Source organism: Lipophrys pholis (genome assembly GCF_963383615.2).
Source record: "Lipophrys pholis genome assembly, chromosome: 11".
NCBI lineage: Eukaryota > Metazoa > Chordata > Actinopteri > Blenniiformes > Blenniidae > Lipophrys > Lipophrys pholis.
In genome coordinates, this window is record NC_137631.1 from 23,886,670 (window position 1) to 23,898,454 (window position 11,785).

General features: G+C 41.0%; 1 protein-coding gene across 1 annotated transcript; it reads right to left on the reverse strand.

Moving 5' to 3' along the window:
• Positions 1–903: 903 nt before the first annotated feature.
• LOC308116941 (nuclear receptor coactivator 5) lies at positions 904–10,091 on the reverse strand. Its single transcript, XM_080475470.1, has 9 exons — positions 9,895–10,091; positions 9,633–9,719; positions 8,631–8,704; positions 8,022–8,145; positions 5,371–5,570; positions 3,560–3,838; positions 3,262–3,420; positions 2,377–2,622; positions 904–2,281 (listed from the first exon to the last, which is right to left on the reverse strand). Exons 1-9 carry the CDS (start codon positions 9,954–9,956, stop codon positions 2,244–2,246), a joined length of 1,269 nt encoding a protein of 422 aa, XP_080331596.1. The 5' UTR covers positions 9,957–10,091; the 3' UTR covers positions 904–2,243.
• Between the last annotated feature and the right edge of the window lie 1,694 nt (positions 10,092–11,785).

The window sequence follows — 11,785 nt, forward strand, 5'->3', positions numbered from 1 at the left end:
GATGAAAATTGTGACTTTTCATCGAAGGGCGTGTCCGTGGCGGCCTTCCGAATTTTGATGTGTTTGGTCTGACAGACACACGGGTCCTACATTGAGCTGCAAGCCCACACTGGTGCCGTGGAGAAATGTGACAGGCATAAAACCTTGGCATGCACCACTTTCCATCATGTGTAGCTGTGCTAGGACTCTGCTTGCAGCTTTAATTTTAAATTCTTTCCCTTACTAACAATAAAAAAAAATATATAAAAATTTGTTTAAGAAATAATGAATAGTTTTATGCTATAAATATCTGCTTTTCATCTTTCCTGCTGCTGTGCCTCCTCGGTCATCTATTATGAACAAATGTGCAAGGTGAAAGTTACAGCGACAGAGAATATGACACTCACCTGTATCCATGCAGGGCTGAGACAACAAGACAGTCTTAAAATAACTTCACATATATTGTGTTAGTGGTTCAACGAATATTGTACAATTTCCACTGAACAATCTAATAATAAGGCAGGCACTACCTTTTGTTCACCTCTGTGTATTGGGTTGGATTTGTGTGCCTTGTTTCACAACGCACAAGTGCACATTACCATCTAGCGTTTAACAAATGTAACTACAGGAAGATACTTTTTTTCTTTTTCTTTTCTTCAGCACACATAAAATATACAAAGATCATAAATGAACAAAACTAAATCATATCCCCCTGGTAGGGCCCAGCTAAAAGGACCATGACAAAAAGAAAGAAAGAAAAAGGTCAAAGGTTTATTTTAAAAAATTTATCTTATTTCTCAAAACAGAATATATTGACTGAGTTTGTACACCATAAAATTGATACACGTACAAGAAAAGATCCCAGGCTGGAGTCAACTGTAATGTTTTGCAACTATATATCCAACACACGCCATTGTGATTTTTAATAAGCCATTTTTAATTCTTGTGAACACGACACACAATAAGGTTCATCAGATACAAATCGATTCACATAAGTTTTCTTTGAAAATAAAATCCAGTTTCACCCGAAAGAGGTGGGAAAGGTTTCCCACCTTTCATCAGCACAGCTCCACGTCAAAGAAAAGGTAGCGAGACGATCACAAACGCTTTGGACAGTAAATATATCAGGAATGAAAAATCTATTTAGTAAAAAATATTCCATGTGTAATTTGGAGTGACAAGTGTGAAAGGTCCAAAATTTAATTTAATTGAAAAAAAAAAAAAAAAAAAAAGTGTCCCGGACTGTCTGATAGCACCAGCCAGCATGTTTTGACAACTAAAGAAATACCTTAAAAAAAAAAAAAAGAAAAAAAAAAAGAAAAAGGATTTTCACCTGAATAAGACAATTGTTCACAGTAATTAATTCAAATGTTTCAAATACATTAAGAAAAAACGACAACTGCTGCACACTCATGCACACATTTCAGTAAGATTTTCTTAATCGTTTCTTGAATGACAAATGACTGAAAATTAGTGATTCTTTCCTCACAGGCCAAATATTTGTTTTTAACTGCTCCAATCCTGCAACTTCAAGAAAAATGGACACATTCAGGGCTTCTGTACTCTGTATATACAAATTATATACTTACATGTTGATAAAAATGTGTTTATTGAGAAAGACTATGATTTATCTTCAGTATGGATCATTACTCAAACAGGTCAAAAGCAAAAATATCAATTTGAAAGTGAAGTAAATGTTCTTGTACAACAGGTGGAAAGAAACCCATCACACAAACTTTTTCAAATTAATTACTGTGATTAGTGACAGGAAAAAAAAAAAAAAAAAAAAAGGAATTTACTGCAGTAAGTTTGAACTCTCACACCGTCGGGAAATCACGAGACCCTTTACAATAACTTTCCATTATCAACAACAAAAAATGGCTCTGCTGCCATCCTGTAACCACATTTTATCTTTATCGTCTTCACATCCAAACCTGATGTGAAAATTTACAACCAAAATGGTCGATACACAGTCACTGCAGGTTGTCCCTCTTTTTAATGCTGAATCGACAACACTTTGAAATCCAGAACATAAACAACCCCCCCCTCAAAAAAAGTGTTGGTATGCTCCACAACTTCCTCCATCAGTCTATCCTTAATATAACAATATCAAACACTCGCTTTTATCCACTGACTAAACGTCCTTCTATAGCTTAAAAAAGGTCAGTAAAGAAATCTAATGTGAGGAACAAGAGTTCTTTAAAACACTGCCTGGAACCTGAAGGTTTTACAGTATGTGTGAGCTCGGGTGTTTTCGTCATTTCTCAGTGTCGAGGACCACACAGCCGAGGAAGAGGGGGGCCTGAGGAGAGGAAGAAGGAAGGGGTGTTTAGATAAGAGTCCTAATGTAACTAGAACTGGACTGTATCCACATGTAAAGGATGACTAATGACCTACCTGGGGCGCATAGCAGAGGAGGGCGGGAGCTCTTTAGAGAGGGAGGGTTTCCTCGGGTACCGGGGGGGCCCCTGGAGCCGGGGTGAAACAGAGGCGGGTGGTGGAGTAGGGGTCCTCTCGGCATTCCGGGTGGACCGAAAGGCATGTGTGGGGGCATGGGACCTCGGGACATCGGCGGCCCCAGTGGCGGACAGGGAAGCCGATGTAAGGAAAGCAGCGGTGGAGGTTTGCTTTTGAGGTGAGAGCCTAGAAGAAGAAAAACATCCCGAGTGAGCGACATGACTTTAATGAAACCGTGATCATTTCGGTACAAGAAAGCGATTCGGCGAAGAAAGATAAAAAAAAAACGTTCCTTTGGTTTGGTTCACGTTTGAAAACAGATGCTCTACTGGGGCGCTTTTGCACCAAATAAACACAAGACTTGGACTTTTTTTTTTTAAAAACACAAAGAACAAGAGAATCTAGCTCTGATTGAAGCAGGCTGAATGAGATGAATTTCTGTCTTCAGGCACATAAAAATTTTTTTTAATCCACACTTAATAATAGAGCAATTTAAAGTACATAATCATCTGACCAATGACTACATCAGTATGAATAACTGCCTGCACCTCGTCATCGCTCCAGGTTTACCCACAATACTTTTTCCTATGTTTCCCCAGCTTCCTCACAAGCACTATTAACTTTCCTTTTTCTACCGACAGTTCACTATACGCTCGACATCCCTCTCCTTGGTTCACTTCCTGCATTTCTTCCGCATCAGAATTTACTTGTTTGGTCTCAACCAGAGTGCAGACGAGCCTTTCCATCGAAATTTACTCTTGGAAGAGGAATCCTTCCCTGCTCGCCTAAAAGTTGTGCACAGTACTGTCTGTGGGCAGTCCAAACCTGGTGAAGGCAGGAGAGGTACAGGAACAGGTGGGGGGTGGTCGCCCATGGGCCCGCCGAGCCCAACCTGAGGAGGCCCAGGTGGAGTAGGAAGCAAAGGAGGTGGTTTTCCCAGTCCTGGAGTCAAAGATTTCCCCCTCTCCCCCTCACTGCCGGAGGCTAAAGAGAGAAGGAAGGAGAAAAATGACTGACAGGAAATGAGTGCTCCACAGAGACAGACCGGAGCATCAACCTGAAATGACCAACAACGACACAGCTTCAGCTCCTGTGGCGGCTGCTGTGTTTATCGGAGCTTCACCTTGTATGTGGTCCTGTCGCGAGCGAACATAATCGGAGACGGTTTCCAGCTCCTCGGAGTACAGATGCACCCCGTCAGCTAACAGCATGAGGAGCTGGCGGGTTTCGGGGGGAACCGTGTGCCGTTCAATCTTCTCTCGGTCCAGGAAGTCGTCCAGCAGCTGCGACGCCTGCGCTGCGATGTCTGAGGGTTCCCTCGCTGGGCGCTCTTTGGCGTGCCCGCGATTATGCTCGCCCTGGACAAAGTCCATGGCCTGTTCTTTGGGCATGTTGCGATGGACTGAGGAAGGAACGGGAACGTCAGCGGTGAGGGACGAGGAGACAAAAGTAGATAAAAGAGGTGAAAAAATAAATAAATCCTGAAACGCAAGGAAGATCTGGTGTTTTGAGTTCACTCGGGTCATACTGACGTGGGTTTTGTCTTATGTGATGATGATCAGCATTAGTAGATTAATCTGTACCTTTTGTCGGGGAAAAACTATTAAATGGGAGTTGTGTTTTGTTGGAGAAGCCGCAGTGTTGATTGGAATTATTTTTTGACGTATATATTCTTTTTGTGCTGCATTGCATTTGTTTCTCAACAAAGAACTGTTTTCTGAACACATATTTGCCGTGTGTGTGTGTGTGTGTGTGTGTGTGTGTGTGTGTGTGTGTGTGTGTGTGTGTGTGTGTGTCCAAGTCTAACGAGTGAACCTGAGATGTTTTTATGCATTTGCATGTTTGGTGAAAGAAGGTTTCTTTATTGCATTACTATTATTATTCTCATTTAGTCTGGATAGACTGAACTAAAGTAACCAACTCATTTTGCTGTATAGCATCATAATGAAGCAGGGAAGAGTTTGATGTAATGCATATGTCTGATTTGTATTATGCAGTTTGTGTGGGGTATGCACGAGAGAACGCGTAAACATTGTTTCATTATGTAGATGTAAAACCAAAACAAAAAACAAACAACAGTTGTGTTAAACGAAACACTCTTAATTATGAAAAGCTACAATTTATCACACCTTGAGTTTGATTTTAGTAGCTTTGGCCATTCGTTCAGTCGAGTGAGATTTCTCTCGCAGCGGATTGTGTCCATGCAAAACCTCCTAGTTATAGAGTTTGCTTTAGTCATGCAGAACAAGCAGAGGCTTGACATAAAGAAAAACCTCCTATTCGTGAAAGTCCTTGTAAGATTACCACAATGGATTGTGGAGGCTCAAATGCGGTCATCTTTTGGTCTTCTTCAAAAATATCAAAACCATTCGACCCACGTTACACTTAAAATCAGCCAGCCTGGCGGCTTCTCAATGAATTCCTAGTGAATGATTGATCACATGCATGCCTCATCTGGTGTAAAAAAAACATTATTTTCATTCCACCGAACATTTTTTTTTCCAGTGTCGCCTTTGTTTTCAGAGACTTCACAAGTTGTTTTGTGACGTTAGAAACAGAACATATGGCCCACACTACAAAATGAAATCCAAGCTGTAATAAATCAAAGCTTTATTTCAAACTGGTTTAGTTAATATCTGGTTAATGTGATGTAATGTGTGTCCAAGTGGAGATTTTCCAAGTAAGAGCTGTTAATGTGTTGAAAATATGTAGAATTGACAGATTATATGATTTCAGTAAATATTCATTCAACTTCATATGTTGGTGTTTGCAAAGTCAATTAGGGTTTTATTTGAGTAAAATATATTGTGAGATCTAAATGAAAGGGAAAACAATTAAGACTGCTGATCTGGTCTGGAGCCCGAAAAGAGGATTGGAAGGTTACAGCTGAGGTGGCTTGGGCAAGTTAAAGGAATACGAGGGGTGGGGACTTACTTTTGAGGGATTCTGAGAATATGATAACAGTGCAGGAGGACAGATCTACGTTTGTCTGCTCCACCAGAATACATAACGGGGAGCCAGCAGCTCGGACATCCTGCAGGGCCCGGGTCAGGCCCGATTCCACTTGAAGGTAGAGCATTTCCACTGACAGGCCGCGCTCCTGCAAGCACTGGCTTAGCGATTTGGGGTAATCCCTTTGAGAGGAAGAGAAACACTTCGTTAACTTTACATTTCTTATGTTATGTGACTCAACTGGTACGTAGAGAAGCCTCCAGTGACATCGCCGAAAGCAGCAGGGACGGCTTTTTTTATTTTTTTAAATTAGTGTGTTGCATGAAATTTAAATTGGGTAGCACTTGTTATTTTAAATTGGTGTTTGTAGTTGTGTGCATTTAGAAAATGTATATAGAAAGGTATCCATTCAAGACCATGAAATGTCTGAGGGTTGTGGAGGAAAACCACTCACTATAATAATCAACATCAAAAGTGGAAGCTAAATATTCCAACTGCATGATTCACATGTGTACAATTGTCTGCTTTTAAGGGGACCCTAAATGCTTTCCTGTAATTCATGCCTCATAAATTGTTACAGTGAGGCTCTTGGAATGATGTGAGGACAAAACACTCTTCTTTATCTGCTTGAGCAATAGCTGGGGGGGGGGGTCACGTCTCAATGAGGCTTGTTTTAAATGACTAACATTTGATGCTGTGAGTCGGCAGGCCCATTGCTGTTAAAAAAGCAGCTGCCTGGATGTTGGCTGCATAAAGGGTCCATATAAAACAAATGATAACTCTGAATAATAAGACTTTTTATGTATATATATCGGATAAAAGAAATCAAATTATTAACCCATGTCATTCTCTTGTGCCACACTGTTGTTTCACTGATTAAAACCAAGACGAATGCTAATGACCAGCATTGTCCTGTTGGATACTAATACACCAAGTGGTATTGCAATGTCAACACGTCAAAGTAAATCTGATGCCACAGAAACTTTACCGCAGGCCCACTCGATATATTTGTGACACTGCATCGCGTTTGTTGTTTGTACGCATCTTGTGTATGAATCACTGATGTTGAACTGTGTTGGAAATTTGAGTTTTGTGCTTGTGTGACGACTGGCCACTGAATGAACATGTTTTAAAGGAATATGTACATTAAGTTGTTTGTATTGAGAGAGAGAATGTGTGGGAAGATGACATTTAGAACAGACAAGGTATTCAAACGTGCTGTCGAATGTGAATGTGTTGAAGATATATCAGAATAAATTACAACACGACAATGGCCTAGGTGACGCAGTAATAATGTGAAAGTGAAAAGCTGTAGTCAGTTAAAGTATTGAGCATGAGTGGCTGAGAAACAGGTCTGTGTGCTGGAAAATATTTGAGTTAGAGTGGTTAAAATTTGAGTTTTGTATATCTTTGTGAAATACGTCTGTGCTTAAAAGACCGTGTGAAGTTGTGTCAACCAGTACTGGACATTTAGAGGTCAGGATATGGAATGGAATATAATTCTCTTAAAACGAGTGAAAGAATCACAAGTCAAAAAGGTTTGCGCATAAAGGCCCAATACAGCAAAAAGCAAACTTAAAAAGAACTTAAAGCCAACTGGCAATTACATCATTGCAAGCTTTAGCATCACAAGGTGTGACGCTGTTATTTACACACAAACACAGGGCCAGGCATCTGCAACAGCTGAATTTAACAGATTATTATCCGTTTCAGATTTGTGTAATACTCTTACAACCATTCCCCTGGCCTGTTACAGAAAATATAGGAAAGAAATCCCTGAGACAGCATATTCGTATAGCTAAGTGAGCTTGAGGTTGGTTTAGATGTTTACACTGTGAACCAAAAATGAAATACACACTGCAGCCCAATCAAGTATTTTTGACACTTTCTCAGTCACAACAATGTCCCTTTTGTCAAACTGGGCTGACAAAATTTCAAGAGAAGCTCAAAATCAACTGACTTTCCAAGGTGTAGTTATCCCATTTTGTTCAACTGCCACATTAAAAAGGTGGATGCAGGCTGTGGGTTGGAAACCACAAACCAAGCTCAGGACAGTCGCCTGGCAACCAACAGGAGAAACTTGTGCTGACATGGGCCAAAATGTCGAAGATTTTAGGAAGTGATGAGCTACAGACAAGACAAACACACTTCAAACTGGGAGGTCCAAATGAAGTTGGAGCATTTGGAGTCAAACTTGTGCCAAGCTTAATATGCAAATAGTGATCTGATGGGGTGAAACCCGAACTGAGAATGCAAACGACCATCGACTCTCAGCTTTGTCTACATACGGGTCATAAAACTTCCATATCCTATATTGAAGATGACATGCATTTATGTCACACCAGCCTTTAAAGCTCTGAATATCTTAAAAGCTGGAAAAATAAAGTGAGTCATGATCAATAGGGAGGGGTGAATTTCAGTAAAAGACATTAATACCCCTCATCCTTGGAGCATGAAGTTGCATTGCTTTTTAACAAAGCACAGCTGTTCCATGCTGAAACACAACAAAAATATGTATAATATCTACCTGAATCTTGCCTCACTGACAGACAGCCAAGAAGAAACTATCAAAAACCTACCTGAAAAATTCAAACAATTTGTACGTCATCTAGGTCTTTGTAGTAGGTACTCACAGGCACTGGTTGGTGACAGAGAGGACGACGCAGTCGGCCGGCTTCTTCTCGTCCTGCACCTGTCTATAGAACTTCTGATAGAGGGTTTTACGTCTGTCTGATGGGGTACAGTTCTCTGACTTGGCTGGGGGTGGGGGGGTGGGGGGGCGGGTTTCCAGGAAGGTGACGGAGTGACAGAGCGGGGAAAGTGAAGAGAAAAAAGGAATGAAACCTTCCATTGGTATGGTGTGGCAAATGATTTGACGTGCATAACTGTCATAACAACGGATCTTGGACCACTGATGGTGTCCATAAAATTCCTAAACTACCAGAAAGCAGAGAAGTTTTATGAGAAGAAAGCTTTATGTCTTCAGATATTCATTACAGTGATGCACTAAACATGTCCAGTACAAAACAAGATTTATCAGCATCAAACATATTTGTGACACGAGCTTCCCGCTACCAACAAAAATACAGAGCAATATTGAAAAAACTGCCAGACAATGAGTTATTTTTTGAAAAAGATACCGAAGCACTCACTGACTGCACAATTTCGGACAATTACAAAGCCATAACATCAAATTAGATCTGGTCAATATGGTCGTAAAATGTGACGTTAACAGGTCCTACCATTTGACTGATGCTTGAACCCTTCAAACTTTCCACTTCCGCTGAGGTTTTGCATTTGTTCTAGTTCTTCATAACTGAAAAACAAACATCCAAAAATGTATTACATTTCACCATAAATTAATTTCATCCGTCTTCTTCACAACATTCTGACCCTGGAGGGACTCTGGATTGAGAACAGGCATTTATCTGTACTGGAAAACCACTGCATGGGTACAGGAAGAGTACTAGAAATCACTGTGTGTACAAACCTTTCAGCATGGAAAAAAAGAAGTATATCATGTTAAGAGGAAGGCCACACAGAGGTGTAGTGATGGGCACTCTTGCTTCATAGCAGGAAAGTTGTGGGTTTGAGACTGGGCGCGATTTTTTAATGTGAAGTTTGCCTTTTGCATTCAAGAGTTTTCTTTTACAGTCTAAAAACATACATTTGGGACGGATTGACCCTTAATAGCCCACAGGTGTGGATGTATGCGGCAGTTTGTCATCACAAGACAAACACAGAGACAGATAATAACATTCTCAATTAAAGACAATTTGGAATCACGCATAAGTCAAATCGTTTGTAATAAGTGCAAAAGCCTGCACCTCTGATGAAATTAGATGGCACACATTTAGAACGGCTCGATCAACACTAGAAAGTACATCAAAGTTTAAAACACATGCCCCAATTGAGACAATGGTTCTTTCAGGGAATATGTAACCTCTTTTACAACATCATGACTTTGAGAAAAAGAATCTTTGTGCTGAACTGAACTTAATGTAAATATTATTTGATACAGCAATGAAGGGTCAGTAGAATCCTCCTTCATATGAAAAGTGGAAAACATTCATCTTCCAGAACTCCTGCAGGTGGCCTCTCCCAAGTTCCCGGATGATGGGAAGAGCTCCAGATGATGGGGTGCTGCTGGTTTGTGAACATCGTCCTCTCCCAACTTTTTAAAGATGTTTTTCTGCAACCAATTTGAAAACAACAACAACAAAAATCCAAAATGAAGCTGTTACCTGTCGAGGGCATCTTTGATATCATCGCCCCTCTCCTCCCTGCTGGGGTAAGGAGCTGGTCTGCGAAACAGACGCATCGGCTGCGCACTGTGAAACACAGGAACAAGGTTTTGTATTTTTAAAAACTGAAAATAGCGTGTGTCACCCTCGGCGAACTGTTGGAAGCGTGAATTATTATAACTGCTGGTTTACTGGTGTGTTTTGCGCTGTGCAGCATGCTAGCTGCTAACACGCATGACGCTACACAGCAGAAGACTTTTACCTCCCGTTTGGGTTTCCTGAAGATCGCCGTCCACCTGACGATGATTTCGCCCAGGACGACATTTTATCTTTGCACCTCCTTCTGCTGGATAGACTTTTACAAACGCCGGATGTGAAGGTGAAGGTTTGTGGGTGTTTTGTTCCCCCAGAAGTGAACTCAGTGAGCAGGCGGGGAGTTCTTCTTCTGGTGGTCACTGTGCTGCCTGGGTCACTTTGTTTAGGCGCTCTACCGCCCCCTGCTGGAAGTGGACTCATACTGCCGGAAATAAAGACCAAGGCCTAAATGTTGCAGTCATTTGCAGATATGTACATATATCTGAAAATAGATGCAACATTAGGGTCCGAGCACTGACAGTGCATAAAACCCTATTGAAACCATAAGGATTATTATTATTATTATTATTATTATTTCTTTTCCCCAGAACAAACACGTTTTTGAGGGCCTTAACATACGTAACATTTTGCGACACTTCGCACACTCATCAGACCCGGCGAAAAATTTGATAAATTGGAGAAATCACACATGTGACTAGAAAAATGGCTCAATGGCAAGAATGAAGAGAACTAGTCCAAGGGGGTAATTCCAAATGGACTGAACGTGGTCAGGCTGACCTCAGACTTGATACGCTGCATCAGAGTTCGGCTCTCATCGCAGCCATACAACAATTATGACCACCAGCTGGAAACAGGGAGTGAGGGGTACATGCTCTGTTCTGGTTGAAACTTTACAAGTTGCATGAGAGTCCACATCTGATCACAGTCATAGGACGATTACATCGATTTGGCATAGCGCCACCTGCTGGGAACAGGAAGTGTGGTGACGTGCACAAAACCACAACGAGCGACACATTCCGACGTGCGTGGGTGTGCGTGGACCCGTTCAACGCTGCTTGCGGCTTTCATTTTTCTTCTTCTTTTTTTTTTTTTTTTTTTTTTGCGTTTCCCAGAAGTCTCCTTAAAACCAAAACTCAATGATGAAAAAAAAAAACAACTGAATCTGACTAATAAAACAGCCGAAACACTGCGATTTGATAGGTTTAAGCAATGGCTTGGGTCAGGCGTCTGCAAACCTGCAGCCCTGGAGCCTCATGTGGCTTCAAGCCCCCTTTGTAGTGGCTCCCTGTAACCTGTACAACATTATACAGCAAATAAAAATGTCCATAATCTTTTTATAACCTTTGTCATACAGCCTACAATCTTTCAGGGTTATCTTGCAGCTTGAGCGGGCAAATTTAACACAGAGATTGGTTTAGGTTTGTCAACACAGATGTGTGTCACATCCTGACATGGCATCTAAACTGATTCCTTTCACACATTGAGATTACAAACAAACAAACAAACAACCAATCATTCACTCATCCAGTTTCTGAACCAAACCCAGCTAAATTCTATTCTATTCTATTCTATTAATATAGTCAAATAATCATTTCAAAAAGTGTAGGTGTATTATGATTCCATGTTTTAGTGTGTTTCCATATTTATACACAACTAATGGTCCTACTAAAGTGAAACCGAAGGGATGATGTTTTCACTGCAGAGCGTTGTTGGTAGTCAAGCTGGTGGAAGTGTTGCTTAAAATTCTCAGTAAATGTACAACAGTGTCAAAAACAGAGTGCCACGATATCACACCTCCTCCTCCGTGCTTCACGCATTCAACCACAGTTTTCAAATCTCATCTATTGATCTTCCTGCAACCACTCAGCACCATTCTTCTATATATATGTCTTATACAAAGTGAGGTTGCATATGATGGGAGCCTGTCCTGGGCAACATGAGGCGAGAAACAAAGTTCAACCAGGAAAGATCAACCATCATTTAGAGAGCTCCAGCAAAGAGACACACACGTGACCAACCTGCATTTCTTTGGACTGTGAGAAAAGGCTGAATGAACT

Excerpts from the sequence above, each read along its gene's own strand:
- LOC308116941 (XM_080475470.1), bottom strand. The coding sequence starts at position 9,956 with ATGTCGTCCTGGGCGAAATCATCGTCAGGTGGACGGCGATCTTCAGGA. Across the intron at positions 2,623-3,261 it reads ACCTCTCCTGCCTTCACCAG|GCTCTCACCTCAAAAGCAAA; the intron begins GTTTGGACTGCC and ends TTCTTCTTCTAG. Across the intron at positions 2,282-2,376 it reads TCCTCTGCTATGCGCCCCAG|GCCCCCCTCTTCCTCGGCTG; the intron begins GTAGGTCATTAG and ends TCCTCTCCTCAG.